Here is a 21111-nt window from a genome sequence, read left to right as displayed (position 1 = left end):
TTAATCATCTTCAAGCTTTCTAAGAACGTTGTTGAAAACGTCCGTGATCTTGCATCATTGGCAGACCGTAGGTTGCTTGACGGTGGTGTAATGACGTAATCCTTCACTGATCTTTCATGAAAATGTATTATTATAACAGACATGTGTTTCACACGGGTTTGTGAATGGTCTGCACGTCATAAAGCTGTGTTTGGGCGGAACCTTTGGCGGCTCCCCTGGGCGCCTACTCAACTTTGACGTGCTGACGTGTATACGCAAAATGTAGAAGGATAGAGAGTGTGTAGGTGGAGTGAACATGATTGGCCCAGGCCTCACCGTCTTGATGTATTCATCTCGTAAAGCATAAGACGAGAGACTACTTAACATTACTCCAACGCCTCTGTAGCTGTGAGAACAGAGTTCCAAGTGAGTGGTTCACCACATCGACACTTACTCCAGCTACCGCAGACCGACTGACAGAGAGAGAGAGAGAAGGAAGAACATGAGGCTGCTTGTTCTAGTGGTGGCCGCTCTTCTGCTCGCAACCGCCGCTTCCGTACCGGTATCGAAGAGGTCCCCCCGCTACTGCGGTAGAGACTTTTTAAGATTCGTCGCCCGTACCTGCGCACGATCGAAACGGTCCTGGTCAGCAGACAAACGATGGGGCTGGGAAGACCCTCACCAGCTTCTTGGTCTGACTAAACACCGTGAGTTCACTTTAACTTACACTTTGCGCCTTTGACTGAAGAGTCAGCTGCACTCGCAATCTCTAATATTTAAGCTGCCGTCTCATAATTGAGCTTTTGGAGAGATACGTGATCAAAGATGCTCGACTTTTTTATGTATGAAGTCAGAATTACAAGGGTTCTCTTTATAAAAGAGTCCTGGTTGTCTTAGATCTTGGGCACCGTAATTAGTTTTACTATCTTACGTTTCTGTAGCTTGTCCACGCGTTTCTTTAAAGGGGCAGGGAGCGATGATCTTGGCCGGTCAAGCGTCATTCAAACACCTGTTACGCCAGAAATATATCGCTACGTGTAAAGTGCTAATACATACACTTATACTAAAGAAAGGAACATCTTACGTTTGAGCTATCATCCCTTAACGTACATTACGAGCAAGCCAGCGAAACGTCTGATTCGGAGGTCTTAACATACACTCAAGAGAATGTGTCTAGCTTGGAAAAGCGCCTTTGTACATGTAATGGACCGCGTAAGGCAGGAAGGGCAATTTTCATGTTGTCCCTTGACGTCGATGTACGGATGTCGAACCTTGACGTGAAAGCTTTGATATTTTAATCAGGAAGGAGACGGTTTTCTCAGATGTTACCCTGGGGTAATGAGATACTTTTAAGCAGGGTTATAGGTGGTTTGCTTGGAAGGTAGAGGCTGTTCTTAAGAGCGCCAAACATGCGTTTTACATATGCAGTATGGTTGGATGAAACCCATTACTTCACAGACGGGCATATTTTATAGTTAGATACATAAGAGTTGGAATTAATCACAGATTGTTACCGCAAAGAATATTAATCTCATAATGTGAATACATCGCAGCATGTTCCTGCCTAATAAGAAAAGAAACAAAAAATACACTTGATGTCAAGAGATTCAAAGGAAACTTTTGTAAAAGTAATGGTGAACATACGGTATTTTCTTTTATTCAGCAATTAGAATCAAATCAAGGTTAGTCAAGAACACTTAAGAAAAATTAACTTCTCTAAATTAGACAATTGCTCATTTACGTAATGTAAGTGAGCAATCTTATCCGCAAGTATGATTTTTGACCACGTAGCAATTTTGCTTTTATTCCACCACTATAAATGTTATAATCCATCAATTCATTATCATGTACTGGTCTTCAGCCATCAACCGCGGAAACGTTAATCATTACACTTTTTCATTTGCATAACGTAATACATCTCTACCCGCATGAACCACACTGAAAGGCGTGTCACATGTTAAATCTACGGCTCTCCGGAAAAAAAAAAAAACTTATTAAAAGGGTACAGTAGACATGGTCTGAGACCGAGGATCATACAAAACACTCCCGTATCTGCTGCACTTCTACTTGCCTCGTTAACTTATTTTTCTTGCAATCGCACTTAGGTGATACCTTAGGGGAACAATTGCGTCACCGTTGAGCCCTAAGGATCAGTATTTGACGTCTGCAAATTCGTCTAGGGTTTAAGACATACTTAGTGAACACAAGGAACCGAGAGTTACGACTTAACAAGGGTGGTGGATAAGTAATCCCAGATTGATGTCGATCCAAAAGTAGAGCTCGCCAAAGTGGCAAAGAGTGGTCCATAAGACATGGGTCATGGGCATAATTTTAACACATTCGTCGTTGATGATTTTGGTCTACAGGCGTCTACTGACTTTCTATTTCTTGAGCTTCCAGACACCGTTGGTCTCTTTCTTCAGTAGATTCAGATGATTCTTCAGATGATGACGTGCCGTAATGACTACCATTGATATCATAGCGTCGTGTGGCGTAGCGGCTAGAACATTCGGCCGTAAAACAAGGGAACCCGAGTTCGAACCCGGCCTACCCCCAAGCATGTCTGGACATGCGCCCGGACGTTGTGCCCTTGGGAAAGGCACTAAACACGACTTTCCTCACTTCACTCAGGTGTAAATGAGTGCCTAGCTCATTTAGGGTTAGGGGCGTCCCTCGGATAGGACGTTAAATGGAGGTCCCGTGTTTGGGGAGAGCCACACCCCGCGCACGTAAAAGAACCTGCCATACCTTTTGAGTAGGGGCATGCCTCGGTGTGCGATGGTCCAAATCCTTCTCTCTGGAGTTGGTGATTCACTACAAATCATCCGGATGGAGGCCTGGTGAACCTCCATCTCATATCAGCCATACGGTGATTTACACCATTCACCCGGACGGGCTCCCTTGGCAATCAGTTACATAGTTAACTGAAGGGACCACCCTAAAGATTAATAATAATAATGTTTGTGTTCTACGATTTCAAAATCTGTTTGTTCAGTCTCCTAGCAGCAGGATTGGCGGTTGACTCCATAGTGTTGTAACAATCTTACTGTAAATAGATTTCGCACGTGTAGGTACAGAGAAAAGACACGTGATAGAGCTCTTTTCATGTGTTTACAATTAAATTAGGTCAAGGAAATTTGTTGAGTCACGACATATGACAGCAAAAACTCAATCATCACCTTCACCCTGGCAACGCTAATAACGCAAATTCGTTCAAACATGTACAAGTAATTGGTTGCCTTCAGGTTGGCTTGAGGCGAAATGTCGTGTGTTATTAGCAACACTGAGAAACTGAAGGAAAGGTCGTTACTCATTATCTGTCCGTCCTTTTCTTCATGTTACATGTACTTGCCATTATCCTCCGGGCAAGAACTTGCAATGAGCTTATTATTTTTAATGATCGTCTTTTGTACATTCAAAACATCATTGAGTTGTTCATAGTAACGTTGAGAAGGCCGCAGTAATCATAGACATTTGCACCTACAAACATCACTGAACCATTAATGGAAACAAGATCATAGTAATCGTCGACTTTTGCAGTTACAAAACGCCAATGAGCCAATTATTGAGACAAGGCCATGAGACGGTAAAGTGGCGAAGGCATCGGACTAAGCGTATCAAATCACCAAAGCTCTTTCTTGAAACGTCCTGTATCCTGAAGCTTGAACCAGAAGGTCTAAACCTGCCAGATTGCCCAGACATTGAAGCCTTATAAAAGCATTTTCTGTGGTAATTCCCTCGTCATATCTTGCCAAACATCTGGTCGTGTCAAGTTGACGTCCGTTTTCACATCGTCCCTTGTGCTACACCGGACGAAATAGAGCTGAACTTGACTTGGTACAAGATTACGTCATTTCCTTTTCCTTTGATCTCGGTTGTTGCCACGTCACAACTAATACCGGGGCGTGGCAGGAGATCACATATGAGTTTGGCAAGGGAACAAAAGTTTGATTTTTATTGTAATCTCGTCACATTCAATTGGTAAATGTGTATAAAGTTTAGGGGCGAACTGGCAAAGATGACAATCTAGAGGTGGGGTATTTTAATTTTTTTTCCTCATGTAAAAGGCCAAACCTTTCAACTTTTCAGTGCAATTTCTTGTTATTTTTACCATTCATTCCATTCTGTTTGTCACTGAAAGATTGCTCTCTTACATTTACAGATAAATTTTGCTCTCCGACAGTTACAGATGAATTTTTCAGACTGGTGTGACGTTCTCCTTAAATGAATGACGAGGTGTGCTCTTTGTAGTTGTGGTCTTTAAAAAAACTGGACGTGTGAGTGTTGTCAGACGCCATGACGTCATTACTATGATGTACATGCACGCATGTTTCATTGAGTTACATGTAGAATAATTGAACTCAGCAGTATATTTCTAGGTGGTCCGAAAAATAAGCTTGAAATGACGTCACGGTGTATATAAGGTCGTAATACTTAAACTGATTTCGGTCTTGATGATTGATAGAGAGATTAATTTGATTATTGGCCAATCAGGCTCAAATGGAAGTGAAATGGTTCTGAAAACTGGATGATAAGATATCTTGATGGGATTAGCATATAGAGCTACCTTGATTAATCTTATTACTGGCCACACTGAACGATTCAGAAAGGGCTAGCAAGAGAGAGCCGACAACAGGAAGTACTCCCTAGGGCCCTGCCAGTTGAAGAGTGACTGTTTATTGATAGCGAGTATCTTATCATTGACGTCATTTCCAAAAGCTGTCTTATCTTAAGTTAATCCCAACGAGATTGACTTTGATCCTCGACCAACTGTTCTGGCTGTCAGAAGATCCAATTAGAAGAATTTGTCACTTTTGACGGCATGTCCTTAAATGTCTTTTGACAAATTAGCTCCATGGAGCTTTGTGACAACTCCAAAGGTTGTGGGGTCGTTGTTGTCTAAGATACAAACATCAGGGAACCTGCAAAGCTAAAGTTTGTCACATTTCGCATTTTAATCTACATCTATCAGAAATAAAACAAATATCAAAGTATTGAATTTCCTAGCTTAAGCAAAGCTAAAGTTGTCAAATTTTGTTTGAATTCTAATCTACATCTTTCACAAATAAGACATATATAAAAGTATTGAATTTCCTAGCTTAAGCAAAGCTAAAGTTGCCAAATTTTGTTTGAATTTTAATCTACATCTTTCACAAATAAAACAGATATAAAAGTATTGAATTTTCTAGCTTAAGCAAAGCTAGCAAAGATAAAGTTGTCAACTCTGTTTGAATTTTAATCTACATCTATCAGATATAAAACATATATCAAAGTATTGAATGTTCTAGCTTAGGCAAAGCTAGTAAAGCTTAAGTTGTCAAATTTCGAATTTTAACCTGCATCTATCAGAAATTATACATATCAAAGTGTTGAATTTTCTAGCTTATGCAATGCAGTCGGAAGGCACTGCATGCAATAAACCACAAGCTATTTGATATTAGTACACCGCCGAGGTGAATTGTGTGCAATTGCATTTTTCCAATTCAAAGTGCATGAAAAACATGGTTATATTTTAACTAGTTTTAATCATAAACCAAACGTAATACTTTCAAAATCGTTTCATTTTCATGATGTAGTTTTTGGTTACTGGCGGAATGGGGAAAAACACATCAAGAGTAGTTTCTTGCTAATGATCTTTCCTAGCGTGCCAAGAGCTCGTCGTAACTTAGTTACCCGCAGATATTTGATCGAAACTTCAAAGGGGTTAGCAATCTCAAATCTACATAATTTCATGGTGGAAACAGCTCCTATGACGTCTGAAACTCCGGATGAGGCAGATTTTGGCAACTTTAAGCGCGCTCTAGATAAACACAACACACGTGATTATATTAGAGTAGTACGTCACTCACTTGGAAAAAGATGTACAACAAGAAAGCACATTTGTCGTGGCGGAAACAATTTCGCTAAATATGAATGTTGCTAATATATCTAATGTACTGTGCATTCATACATATTCTTCCTTTGATGCTTAACAATACCATTACGGTTGACGTCAAAACAGGGCAACCATTTTGAACGCTTTGTAAAAGAGTAACCAACTGGAAGAATGGTCATCCTGTTTGCCAGCATCTTTTAAACAATACCAGCAAGCTAACACGGTACGGAAGAAAGCGGTAACCTCCGGTTAGGTCTCAGAGGGTCCAGAACAACGCAGTTGTCGATAAAGGCCGTAGATTTTGACACCGGCTGAAACTAGCGAATCGGGACTCAGGGCAACGAACTTTTTTACCTTGATGTTCGATTGAAGATTGGCGACAGGGTCCCAGCTCGTCACGCCCCGCGAGAGTAGGTACTAATCAGAATCGGCAGTCGGCCTGTTTGACGGATAGCGGCTTCCGTACGAAGACCTTAGGGTCTATCAGATATGCTTCTTCTCATGCTTTACGGCCTAAATGATTGTATCTCAAATCTGACTTGTACATGAAGGTATTTTTACGCCCAAAAACAAGTTATGGCATGTTTTTTGACAGGTGACTTCTGACATAGGGATTTTTTTACGTATTAGAACGTGATACAGTTCACAAACACAGGAGAAATGACACATGGAAATATATGACGAGAAAGCCAATAAAAGTAGTTGTCAATATTTTTTGACATTTAATTTGTTACTCGTAAAGTTTCACGACCATACAAATAAGCATACGTACTGGGTGTAGTTAATTAAACGACGAAAACTTTTACATCGTGGGCATTTCACCAGGAAGTGCCGTACACGTACATCTGATATATACACTAATGTTTAATACATTACGATGAAACAATCAGTTACTGATTATAACAACATTAGCATTTAGAGAGGATTTTTCGAGATCAAGGACTGTTAAAAGATTTGTTTTAGCTGTAACGTAGGGACCTACTTGATGTGGCCTATTTGATGTGTTTGATAAAGTATTTTTTTCCAAAGTACGTACGTAACCCTCTCTCAAGACCTTTATGATTCTTTAAACATATATGGAGACACGTTAACGCCTTTGAGACGTTTTTTTTAAATAGTTCTTCTATTTTGGCTTCTTACCATAAAGTGTTGACGTCATTGCCGCCAAAGTGCGTCATCAAGCCACCGATATCCCCCTATATGGTAACAGCAAGTTAAAAGCAAAACAAAGTAAGTGTCAAAGGGGTTACACGAAGAATGATGTTGTTGACGTTCTCCATTGCACAGGTGATAAGATTTAGTCTCTTAAGGGACGTACCCACTGTGGCGTCGTGTGGCGTAAGTGGTAGAGCGCGCGGCTGTCAAACAATGGGACCCGGGATGGACCCCGGGTTGTGCCCAGGAACATGTCCGAACTTGCGCCCCGACGTTGTGCCCTTGGGAAAGGCACTTGTTTCAACACGATTTTCCTCACTTTGCTCAGGTGTAAATGAGTACCTAGCTCATCTCGGGTCAGAGACGTCCCTCGCGCGGGTAAAAGAACCCACCACACCTTTCGAAAAAGAGTAGGGGCATGCCCCGGTGTGTGATGGTCCAAATCCTTCTGTCTGGAGTTGGTGATTCACTACAAATCACCCAGATGGAGGCCTGGCGAACCTCCATCTCGTATCAGCCATACGGTGATTTACATCATTCACCCGGACGGGAGACCTGGCGCATCCCCGTCTTGTATGATAGCCAACAAAAGGGTATGTCACCCCATAAAAAGGGTGGTATAACCCCGCCGTAGTGAAAGCACGTCGACTGATGATGGGACGTACCCACACTCACGCATAAACTAAATCTACAACCAAGGCAGTACCTTGTTGTTTTTTGCCTAGAAAATGAAGATGGCTGATTTTGATTTCGACCTAAAGCATTGCACTAACCGTTACTAATTACTAAGATAAATGGTCTTGTTTTAAACAAGTTATCATACGATTGTTCTCATTATCTTTATTGCTATCTAATTATAACGGATGTTCCGTTATTTTACCCATAGATAATATCAAAATAAACTGCTGTGCCGTACTTAACTTTATTTATTTATTATTAGCTTTCCTCGTTTTCTTTTAGTTATTTTAGTAGTTGATTTCCTGTCTATTCATGTTTTATTTGAATAATTTACCTAAATGGCATGTTTCTGCTACAAATCAAGACCAAGTAAGGAATTGACTTAGCAATGTCAGGTATAATCAAGTCGATGTCCTTAACAAAAGGTGATACGTTATATATTCATACTCCGTTGATTCACAGGACCTTAGTGTGCGTCATTCCTTTCACATTTTCTCTAAAGACGTTGGCAAGATCTCAAAACTCTTGTTTGTGGTATGATACATTGATTCTTCTGTACATGTAATCTTGAAGACAAGACGACCTTTCTTTCCTCTAAGGCCTAAATCTACAGGAAACACGTATCTGGTATTCCAAATTTGGTGGTGGTTGTCTAAAAACCTTGTAGCTAATATTGAAAGTTATAGTAAACCTCTGATCAATCTTTTAAATAACATGCCTTTCGACTAACAATGTAAAGTAAGGCTCAGGCTAGTCTATCAATGTAGACATCTGATCAATGGGGACAAAAATAGCATCTTTGTGTAGTTATCTTCTATAGCAGTCGTGGTAGACTGGCTTATTATTTCGCAGTAAGTAAAAGTAAAGCAGACATCCTCAATTGAAGTGAAGCATGATGCTTTTTCAAGTGGCGAGTGGTGTACTCGCGTTTTTGGCCAAGCATACCGGGTCCCCCCTACTCTTCTCGATAAGTGTGTTGGGTTCTGTTAGGTGCAGAGATTCGACGCTCAAGGCGTACGCCAGAAGCTCCCTCATACACGGGGCCGCCGGCTTTACGTCACCATCAGAAATGACGAACGCAATCCCTTACAACATGTCCGAGCTGAGCCGACCCGAGGATCGAACTCGGGTCCCAGGATTCACGGAATTTGATCCAGATGGCGAAGCAGCGGGGTTGCGTTACCGCTTGCGCCACGGAGACATGTACTTTTCACAAGACGGGTTAAAAGCTGTCGGTAGCCTTAAGGCTAATTTTTGCAGCTTCGTCAGTACATTGGTTTTAATCACAATCTGTTATACACAACTCTTAAAGCCATGACTCACAATATATACAAATCATATATAACCCACATTATTTCCATATTAAAAAGATAAATCAATCTTAATCTTTGTCCTAACCCGTTGCAAAATATCTTAAGAAATACGGCTCAAATATTTTGATTGGACAGACATTGTGGTTAACATTTAAGACTCCTTTTCCTTAATATCAAAGGGATTTCGATTGATCCGACCCCGTTTCTTATGAAATAAACTAAATGCCCAAGGTATTCAATCAGAACTTTAAAACAAAATAAATCCCCTGTTTTGATGTGACTTTTATGTCTCAAATGAAAAGAACTCGTATGAATATTGGATAATTAAGGTTTCAATTGTTGGAGCTCATACACCCCCTGGGTAGAAAACGTATCTTTTTCAAATTCTTTTGACGTTAGTATTTCAAACAAGGATCAAATCGGGACATGTCTGTGCACATGTTTAAACTGATCTCTCATCCCCAATCGCAAAAGCCTCATGGCCATGACAGAAACCATTGATACCCACTCAAGGTTGACTGGCCGATATTACAAAGCTGAAAGCATTAGCACATCACTTAAACGACATTTGTTCTGGCTGCCTGGCAATCCGTTGAGCCATGGGGTCTAAACCAACGGTCATTGACCTGCCTTACCATGCTAAAACCATTAGCAGATCATTTAGATAACATTTTCTAGCTGTCTGACAATCAATTGAGGTCTAACCGACGGTCATTGGCAGACGCCACCGGACTAAAATCATAAGCATTTTAATTGCAGGGACGTATTTTGGCCGTCGCTGGCAATCTTTCGGGATCTAACCGAGGGTCATTGACCAAGATCAAATGATTAGGATCTCTCTTACAAGAAGGCTCCCTCGTCGCATGACGTCCAAGACGATAATGCCAATAATGAAGTAAAAGCTAGCTTTAAGTTAGAAGTATTATCTTTTATATTGGAAGAAAGGGGTGACTGACCAAAGCTAACGAAAGTCTAAGAGGTTGAATCGGACAGCGATGATTATTCTCAGTTAAGGTCTCTAACAGTAAGTACAGACAGCATCCAAAGTGAATTAGTTTTCAGTTACGCCAAAAAAAAGCAGTTACTCAATTGAGCAACTGGATATGATTTTGAAAACGGTCAGACGTTTTAACTAGCATCCACTACTTTTTGTCAGTGACACTGAGCAAGATTTGTTGATCAACAGGTTTTGAGGTTTTAACAAGATACAAGATACAAGATAACTTTATTGGAAATCGCAGTGTTGCCACTGAATTAAAACCAATAACCGCGATCTATGCACATTGATATGCAAATAAAAGGAAGACATCTTTCAGTAGTGCAATAGGAAGAGAAAAAATTCCTGTGCAATTCTGGGAATTCTTGTAAAACGGGCGTAAAATATACTATTAAGCTCGCTCCTAAAGCTTCGCTAAAAATAAACAAAGTCAAGACAAGGTCGATCTAAATAAGACAATACCTCCTTTTGTTCGTGGGCAAGGCTGGATCCCTAGTGCCAGACAGTTCGACTCGTAGACCTCCTTCCCTTCCTTGAGTGTGGGATTGTTCATCCTCCCATAAATTGGCTCCTTAATTCCACGTTTAAACCAGCGGGGTACAAGGTCTAGGATATCCGTGGATTAACCACCTCGTAAGCTTGTTAAAGATAGACATGTTTACTACTTATGTATCCTATTATATCCAATGTCATAACTTTGACGTCAATGTTGTCTAGTCATGTGTTTCCGTGTCATTATCAGAGAAGATTGACTGTGCACCATAATTGTCCTTTGCGCCGTCGATTTCAGTTGTATTTTGTCAACTAAGGTCAGTGCTTAACGACCTGGAGGGCATACAGAGCAACGTACCCTAGCTAGTGCATAGTGAACTAGACCTTCAGATCAGGGGAACTTAGCCTATAACCAGGGCAAAATGAGATCCTTAATGCTGATTGGTCAATATCTTAAGCTCAATTTAGAGCGCCCTGCACTAGGGAGGCACGGAAAAGGTATAAAAGGAGGAGTGGTCCGATCTCTGTCATTCTTGAAAAATACAATAAAGTGGAAACCGGTCGAATACCAGTCTCCTCGCTGTCATTTTCCCAAGAACTACGAATGATGTCAGTTGTATTTTTCACACCACAGATGACCAGACTGGATACCATGTGGACAGATTGCCGTTTGAAGGCAGAAGACCGGAAGATGCGCACATCGTGGACAGGAAACAGGCCGGACTGGCCTACTACTGCTGCGAGAGAGGGTGTTCCCACGAAGACATAGCCTCCATATGTTAACAGCTTTCCCTTGCAATATCAAAATCAGACGTGAGGCGGAAGAACTAATTTGAAAAGTTATACCGGACAATGGAGAACAGAATTAACATGACCTCATGCATGATCGACACCTTAGATTGATTGATTGATTGATTGATTGATTGATTGTTATTGCAATAAGTTACCACGGACCCATGTCCAGAATTGTTTACGGACTAACATATCAAGATGATAGAATATCGAAAAGACACAGGAAAACAGTAGTACCGTAAAAGATATATATATATATATATTATTAAATATTTTATCCCCCTTTCTAAAGTTGAATATTGCACCACTGTAGCAGATATAGGGCGATTTTCACTTGACGTCAACTTGTATAAGCTGACACCGTACTATCCTAAGATATTTACATAGAAAGACTTCGTCTTTCAAATACTACTGAAAAAGCTGGGTCATTGGTGGCATCCAAAGCACAAACCAAACTTACTTTAACCCGATGGGGCAACATGTACAATAAAGGTAAACTGCCAGAATTGTAAAGTTGGTACAATTGTGATTTGTTGCTTTTTTTAACGTCCCTTATCAATATTTGTCAACTTAAAAGGACCCCGTATGTGCATACATGGTAGAATGTGTTTCAAACATGAAGATAAACAATGCATAATGTATACACTGCACAGACTGCCTGTCTCCATTGATATGTTGTGCTTTTAGCTGGCAGAATGATACTTATGTCGATGCCTTGATAATAATGCACTAGACGTATGGGAATAATGCATTACGGATGCTCCGTAATTTTTCTCCAATGATCTTTTGCCAATAATCATTTTGCACTAACACATAAACATATGACGTTAGGTCTACATCAAGAACCCATTTCAAAGATATTCTAAAAGAAATGTCACGGTTAAAGATAGATGTACTTGGCATGTACTTGATTTTAGGCACAGACTTCAACATTTGCTTGAACTTTTCTCCGGTTTGCTCTTGTACATCGCATGCTTCGCACACAAACTTGACATCAATTTTTACCTTCTCTTAAGCAGAACTTCGTTCTATCATGCTCGACAGGGACATGTAGAGACATTTGTGTCACCTCACAGAGGATGAACTGAACTGAGCTTAACCTTATTTTAGGACACGCGGCTGAACAGACGAATGATGCCAGCTGTATTCTGCTTTGTACACTGATTATCTCCAACGCAAGAAAATGAAATTCATAAGAAAAGTATGTAAAATCTGAAAAAGGACAACACACCCATGACTGAGAAAGCTTAGACACTCCCCAAATGTTTAACCTTGACAAAAACAAGCGTCAATAGATTTTTTTTATACTTCGAACCAAAACAATAGGACATACGTTTGAGGGCGAGCTCTGTTAACATGCTGAAATGCATATTTATGCCATATATTTCTGAAAATCTAATATGAATATTATGGCACAGGATCTTATAATATAAATCTGGGACTGAAACCTTAAACAAACGCAAAATAACTCAAAGCACCGAAATAATCTTAATAAAATTGATACTTCTTTACATATTTGTTTAAACCTTTGTTTATTCGTATGGAGCTCAGTTGGCCTGCAAGCCACTTTTAGAAATCAGCAAAAATTGCAATGTACCCAGTAACTTAACCATAAGGCATCAATTGTAATATATACAACAGACGATATGCAATGTGGTATTATTCATAGCTGCCCCTTATATAAAATCTAAAATTTGTTACTTAGGCACAAGAATGTTGCTACAGGCTTTTCAATTTCCAGAAATTATTAATGTGCTTGTGACACCGATGACACCAATAAAACAGCATTTCCTGATCACATTTTTACATTACAATACGTATAATTCAATGGACATATGAGTAAGAAACTCACACCATTCTACTGTGCTTTTGAGAAGCAGAAAAAGCAAGTATTTTATCATATCTTGGAATTCTATGTAATCATTATGATTATGTACTGTTTGCTTCTGGAAATAATGTTTCTGGCGAGCCGCAGTTACAGATTTCAAACCGGTTGCCTTGTTCGGTTTGACGTCATCGAAAAAATTCAATTTGATTATATGGTGACAGGATTCAGGAACTGATTTGTAAGGTTCGATGTGCCATAAAATCAGAAGGGTATATAATTTCTACAGATGTCTATGTTCATTAAAAGTACATATTAAGTTTGAATATAATCAGAAAATAGTGTATACTGGTGTCGTTGGTGTCACAATCACTTTAATGAAACGTCTTGTAAAAGTGAATTTGAAAATAAATTGCGGGATTTCAAAGTACGGAGAGTGACTTGAAATAACCAATTTACCAATACTTTAGCCTTCGTATTCAAATATTTTAGCACTACAGACATGTTAAAAGAAGCAGCTTCCAAGGCGCCACACGCCCTCTGGGATCAGAGTGAGAGTGAGTGAGTTAGCACTACAAAATGGATTTAGATTCAGTACCAGGAACATCGGTGTAACAAACTTCATTCTGAGAAATGATGAAACCGTCCTTAACCCTTCATTTAAGCTTTGATGGCAACGACTGTAGAGAAATCTTAATATTCGTGGCACGTTCACACTTATAGTTGGACATAGTCCACGGTGTATTTCAAGAGGGCCAAATGTATACATTAAAATGTCATAAATCATAGGAGGAATATCAGTATTAGTCAAGTGCCAAAGACCAGGAAAACTCCTGATATATCAAGGGCGGCAATATCGATTATCAATAATGATAAATATTGGACATTGTGTGCCAGAGGATAAGCCAGAAGGTCTCTAGGATGCTTGTACGACGTGTAACTATATATATGTTACCTATGGTGATATAGCTAGCTAACGAGGTCTGCTGGAGGCATGAATGATTGCAAACTGTGGGATGTCATGATGTCACTTACCTAAGGTGTAGAAGTTTACAACTTTCGAGGAAATCATTACAGCAATCTACGAAAAGATGGACCGGTGTCAGGGCATGTTTATGGAAAGCATCCGTACCTTATATTCACTTTTACTGCCAGCATAAAATCACTTACGTATATCAAGTAGTGATTACTGACAAGACGAAAGAGCCCAGGATCATATATTATTCTAATGGAATTATGTTTGGGTTGAGTGAGATTAGACTATATATTAAGCATTGTGCTCCGGGCAATCCTTATGATAACCCTCTTTGGTAAACATATTTAGGTTGTTGAGATAGTTATACAACTTCATAGTTATTCCAATATGTATAAGACATATTCATGCAATCTGGCATCAGTTTGTCTCATATTCAAGCAACTGCGAAGCTCAGTTAGAAGTTCCTAATTAAGAAACTCCAATTAAGATACTATTGCAATTAGAAGAAATAGCCCTACAGACGTTTTCTTATATTAGTAATGTATGAACAGAAGTTATATGATATTTCATCGGGGCACCTATTTACCAATTGTACCACCTATAGACTCCATTAGGATTTTGATTTCATTTGCTACTTCAGAATAAAGAGATATGATGAATTCACTACTGTCATATTTTTTGTTACAACTGTTGAATGAAATATTCACAAATATAGCCATACAGTATATATGTTGCAGGAAAATTCTAGTTTTCTCTATCTATTATTTTTTTTATTACTATTTTTACATTCCTCTGTCTACCATTCCGTTTGGAAACGACAATGAATCTATCTATATTTGAAGGCAAAATTTCTTTAAACTGTTTTTTCTTGCAGTGAACACGTAACAATCGCGCTGTAACAAAAGGAACAAAATAACTGTAGTTTTCAAAGTTTGTATTGTTTTCGTCAAAGTTTTCGTCAAAGTAAGCCCTTTTTTCTAGGTCTACAGGAAAGATAATGGCTAACATGATCAAAACACCTCATCATTGACATTGAACGTTTTGTTATTGTAGTCCTCTTGACCGCCCACCTAACTTTTTTTGATTTACGATCTTGAGAAAAGATTGTAAAAATCCCCTCGTTACCAAAAACGATATCTGTCAAACCTTAGATCTATAGAAGTTCCTTGCCCAGGGGAGTGCCTTAGCATTTAATTTCCGGCCACAGAAGCCTCAAGCAACCAAATCGAGATGTAGCTGGGTTATCTTTAGTGGTATCGACCCTGAGCTTGCAATCTTTGCCACTGGCACGAAAACCTATTACAGAAAACACGTTGTCTACCGTTGTACTTCGAAAGTATTATCTAAGAGTTATATTGAAGAGCATCTTTGCAGTATAGGTTGTATCCATAGGCGTTGGAGTGTGTTGTGTGATAGCGATTTAGGTTGATTGTAACGTCTTTTCTTCGACACTCTGGAGATGATTTTTGGCCAAAGGTGAGGGCATAGTTGCAGTCAACCGCGAACTTGCGGCAATACGATGGTTGAAATGATGAATTTTCCAGTCGACCTGTATTTTTCATGGCGTGTTAGACCACCCCATGTGTCAGTTCCTACGTAAAGTAATAAACGTAGGTTGTAGCAATGCAGTCCACCGGTCAAGGGGGTCACGTTGTATTAATGCACCTTTCACTATCATTGATTTCTATTTTGTTCTGCTTGACTGAAAAATCCTAATCGTAACTCGATATTATAGTTTAGGAACGAAGTAGTTTTCAAGATATGCATGTATTAGATATGTTTTGAAGGATGCACGAACAAGTTAACTATGACAGGGGTGTTAGTGTCACCAAAATGAAAACAGATCTGCAGTGGATGTCATTTGAAGACAGAAGAAAAATATGACGTACAAAATTACTTATAAAGTTGTGGACTTTCTGACTGAGAAGTATCTAATACCAGCCTAGAAAAGGATAATACATAGTCATTATCTTAAGTACACGAGTTATTAACCAATGATTGATGTGTTCAAAATTCATATTTTCCGAGGACCATTTATAATAGAGTGGAACTCGTTGTCATCAAATACTGTACCTCATCACTAAATAGCTTTAAAGAACGGTTGCAGTCAGATGTGCAAATGTAAGGTGTGACAGGCCGTTCAGTATAATGTAACCAGATGCTGTCGCGCCGGCTGCGAAGCTGGTGTGTTAAGCCGAAGGGTGGTTATGCCGGCTATACATATACAGAAATGTGTATATTGATCACATTGACAGTAACTTATTCACTCGCTTATTATTTCAGAGAACTTCATTTCAACAATGAAATAAAACTGTAACCATGAAAAATGTTGTGTTTCAGTTTACCCGACCGACCCTAGCAAAAACCTTTTTCTTGGGTCGACCACTGTCAGTGGACATAACATATTCAATCTGAAGTCTGGGTAATAAATTTTAGAACAGTCTTCCTGCATTTTCATCCACACTCTGTACTGTTAACAGACTAAGGGTTTGAACAGCTAATGTAAGAATGTGCAGTAAAGTAAATTTCAAAAAAACAAAAGTCCCTACCTTCTGACCCTAATTTTGTAGGATTGTAATCGGAAACACAGTTTGTTCTTCCTAGGCCTAAGGAAACCGTAATATTTGTGTTCGTCACCTCGATATAAATGCTTTTTTGCAATATTTATGATAAGGATGGCTTCAAAAAGTATAGATATTATGTATGTATGTAGTGTACAATGTAATAACATAGCATGGTAACGCCACCTTCCCGTGGCTTGTTTAATTGCAGAGTAGATTCGGATCTTACTACAAACTTTACGTTATTCTAGAAAAAGGTAAAGATTAATTAGAAATGAATGCAACTTTTCTTGAATAAGCTAGAAATACAAACTATCCGACGTTTATGTTGTCTACGAGTCGCGTAGTATTATACGGCAATTTTGGGTACCATTTACTTGCATTCAAAAATAGCTGTAGAATAAACTAATCTGCTTTGATACTACATCCCTTTTTTAGAACTATTATTAGCCTATAACAGGATACATTTAGGCTAGACTACCAGCAATTTAATACCAGCGCAATATAATTTCCCAGTGTCCAAAAACAGCTGCAGTGCAGTATTAAGCGCTCTGATTTTCAGACCAACAACATGATCACTCAATTAGCGTCAACCTACTACGCTTAATCTTTTCTGGACTCCGATAATGTATATCATTAGTCTATATATACCGCGGTATTTTAGTCTCAACCGTCAGCAATCTAAATGAATGTTTTTGAAAGGCAACATTTGCGAGCGAATGTGGCATATTTCACTCTCATCCTTCTCCCTGAATAATGGAATGTTCAGGATCACCCAGTGAACAAACGACATGTTTTAACCCTGTACCGTCAATTTTCTCCTGGGTGCCTTGCGTCAGAAAAAAAACACTTTATATCTTTTATATATCTCACAAAAAGAAACTGATTTCTGGAGAGTATATATAACTAAAGCTGGTATTTTGTTAGTAGCATGTAACATATTACGAAGCTTCCGACGTCATTGTCGGTGACCTTGGTGATTTCGAGACTATAAAGAAAATCGTAACACCATGCTGAGGAGTGGCATAATTAAATCATTGTTGACCAATGAGCGGGCGTGGATCTTATGGACCTCTTCTAAGGGAAACATGCACGCCATGACTTTGTATAAAAAGGCCAAGGCACGCTTGGAGTGTGGTTGACGTATACGTACCGTAGAGGGCTTGGATTATGTGGCTGCTAGTGCAAAATGTTAAAAAAAGAGACATCAAGTTAGACAATCATGATTAAACGTTTCTATAACTTTTTATGTATATCATACAACCCTTATTTCACAATGATGTTTCTGTTTTTTTTATGTATGTTTTCTTATTTGTAAATGCACAATAAATGTATAGAGAAAATAAGCCCACATATTTTCTTGGGTATACAACCAAATCATCCTTACGTATGTTGCACGCCATTCCTATGTTTGAAATACACCTGAATGCTGTGAATACGTCAAAGTGAAATAGAAGAAATGCATGCGCTGTATAGCTGTTGTATTTTCCCAGTGGTTACCACAATGAAACTCAGTCACCTAGCATTGGGTATACAATAAACACAAAACAACATACTAGCAAACAAAGAAGAAGCACACAAGTCAATCTTAGCAAAGCAGAAAAATGTTGACTTAGAAATGAGACAATACTCTAAAAACAAATCAACAGCGCCACCATTCGCATGAACGCTGCTATAGCATCCTAACCGACTAGAACCCCTATCTATGCCGTGTAAACGGTGATGTTGACGTAAGAAGTTGGGGGTGTGTCCCGAAATGAAAAGACGTAAAACACCGTGCATATCAAGAATGTACCTTTCAAAGGAACGCGACTATAAAGGCCCTTGTGGGCCGATAAGATGCACTATTTTGTGTTGGAGTCTACGAGGAGAGACCGCCATGTTGAGGGTTGCTGTACTAGTGTCTGTCTTGGTCCTGTGTGCCGGGGGACCACTGGGGAACAAGGAAACCGACGACCCTGCAGAAGAGCTTCGTTCACTAGAAACAAGTCTTATGAATGTAAGATTGAACATTTACTTGAATACAAATCTTTTATTGGTGTAAGACATCGTATGTGCTGTAAACTGTGGGAAACTGCTCGAGCTACATATTTGTGAAGAGATACATTCAAATGATGTGATTAACTAAATTCGCATCGCCTTTTGTGTTATATCACGTTCAGTAGTTTACTTGCCATTAACAAGATGCTTAATCTGCGTAAGTTCGGGAAAAAAAGGAAACTTTACGTGTGTAGAATCGAGCATCCAGAACAAAGCAATGGCCACCCACAAAAATACGACGAGTGGGAATATGTCATGTTCAAATCAAGATTAACTTTTGACAGACTATTTGGAAGTCACGTATTACCCAATTTTGTCAATCAGAAACAGATTGATGTATGCTTAATTACCAATTTGCTTAAGCATACAAACGATACCTGGACATATCTAATGATACAAAGTTATCGGTACTGAAAATGTATTTCAGAGTAACATGCATTCTATTCTTTCCCCAGCTCTTGGCTAAGAAACAGCACCTCGACTCGAATGAGGACTCCTATGAGGAGACCGAAACATCAAGGATGGATAGGGAGCAAGAACACACGAGAGAAAAAGAAGCGAATGAAGGCTCGGAAGAGGAAAAGGGAGAGGAGCAAGAAGGAGAGCAAGAAGAGGAAGGGCAATGGAAGGAAAGAGGAGATGAAAAAGGAGCAGGAGAGGAAGAAGAAGAGAAAGGGGATGAAAAAGAAGAGGAAAGTGAAGACGATGGATCGGGTGATGATGAGAAAGGAGAAAAAGAAAAGAAGGAAACATCTTTCACCGCATTAGAAGGTGGGAGTAAGAGAGGAAAGGGAAAGAAACAGAAAGGACCGAAAAAAGGAGATAAAGAAGGAAAGAACAAGGAAGACGGAGAGAACAAGGAAGAAGACGGATCTGGTGATGAGGAAGGGGAAGTAAAAGAAAGAAAGGCAACAATTTACACCGAATCAGATGTTGAGAAGAAGAAAAATGGAAAGAAAGAGAAAGGGCCGGTAAGGAAGAATAAGGAAGGAAAGGACGAGGATGGACCTGGAACGGAAGAGAAAGTCGAACTGGAACTCGAAGAGGAGGCGAAAAAATCAGGTAAGAAGGAGGCTTCAAATTTTATCAATTATTGTTAAAATTGCCATGATATCAACATACACAGAATTTTGTGTGCTTGTGCTAGTAAAATGTAACAAATTTAGGCAAATTATGTATTATTTCAATCAAACAGCTGACAAGGTTTTTTGAGCATGTAATTTTTCAACACAAACGTGGTAATGCTTGTTATCTTTAAAATATCATTTTTTTGCATAATTATTCTCCAGACAGTTTCCTGACTGATAAGAAGAGAAGGAAGCTGACAGAAATGACCCGGATGATTGAAGAAGCGTATGAACTCCTCAACCAATAAGGTACGTGTATCAAATCACGTGACATTCCTCTTGATTCTCCTTTTTCAACGGATATCATTAGACATGCATGCTAAACATGCATGACGGATTCAATCATGTTTATTTTCTGTCTTTGAACTTTCTGTGGTCTTTCAAAATAACTTGAATTATATCTTTGTTCCGCTCCATTTTCATTACTTATTAGAATATTCAATATTTGGTAATACTGTGCAGTTGATGTGATTCTAATAGCTCAGCACTGGCGTTAGATATCACTAAAATTGTTCGGATATCAACAGCAGTTTATTTTATAATCATAGTGCCAAAATGTTCATATCTACATCTTTAATTTTGTTTTCTACAGACTGGAAACAAAGCTATGTGCTTCTAGCAAGACGAAAGATGACACGGACCCCTCCACGAAAGAAATATAATTACCTGGCCATTATATGTCCTATAGTCTATAGAACTGAATCTAGTTCTCTCTATTGCAATGTTGGATAAAAAGCATTGTATATAAATGATAATAGCAAACCTGTTTATTACGCGGATAGTACATTTACCTGGTAAAGAGTGTTAGTTGATCCAAATCTATGTTTATTACGAAGCTCTTATCTTTGTGATAACACTCAACCTTCATATAAAGTTGTTTCATGGTTAGGCCAAATACAAACTGTTTGTCTACTTGTTCAGTAAACACCCATTATTTGTTCACATTTTGTGATTTACGCACATACAAATAAAACTATTCCACATTAAACGGAATAAATTTCTAAAAGACGATCTTTGTTATTTTTCATTCTTAAACTAACGTGGTTGACAAACGTTTTCAGACTGTAACGGCAACTGTTATAACTTAATCAGGTACCCTAGACCTTCAAATTGAAGAAACTATATTATCGGGTTATTCTAAAGAATGTTCTTAACAAGGGGATATCTGAAGTGTGCATATATTTGGGGCTTACCTTTTTAGGTTGCGGTCTAAGGGTGCTTGAGGAATTATGAAACTTAAAGTTACCTAGTGTGGCTGTGAGGAGATTGTCTATATTTGACGGGAGCCATAGTTACGTGCT

The 21111-nt window shown here is 39.0% G+C and overlaps 1 protein-coding gene and 1 long non-coding RNA gene across 2 annotated transcripts; both read left to right on the top strand.

The window, feature by feature from the left end:
• The first annotated feature begins 284 nt into the window (after positions 1-284).
• On the top strand, positions 285-14745 carry LOC136447948 (uncharacterized). Its single transcript, XR_010757804.1, has 2 exons — positions 285-686; positions 11124-14745. It is a non-coding gene; the product is annotated as an uncharacterized lncRNA (long non-coding RNA).
• Positions 14746-19119: 4374 nt separating this feature from the next.
• LOC136447945 (high mobility group nucleosome-binding domain-containing protein 5-like) lies at positions 19120-20819 on the top strand. Its single transcript, XM_066447084.1, has 3 exons — positions 19120-19745; positions 19973-20059; positions 20403-20819. Exons 1-2 carry the CDS (start codon positions 19205-19207, stop codon positions 20056-20058), a joined length of 627 nt encoding a protein of 208 aa, XP_066303181.1. The 5' UTR covers positions 19120-19204; the 3' UTR covers position 20059; positions 20403-20819.
• The last annotated feature ends 292 nt before the right edge of the window (positions 20820-21111 follow it).

The sequence above is a fragment of the Branchiostoma lanceolatum genome, chromosome 13 (assembly GCF_035083965.1).
Source record: "Branchiostoma lanceolatum isolate klBraLanc5 chromosome 13, klBraLanc5.hap2, whole genome shotgun sequence".
NCBI lineage: Eukaryota > Metazoa > Chordata > Leptocardii > Amphioxiformes > Branchiostomatidae > Branchiostoma > Branchiostoma lanceolatum.
Note: the sequence above shows the minus strand (reverse complement) of the source record. Positions and strands in the feature narration are given on the sequence as shown.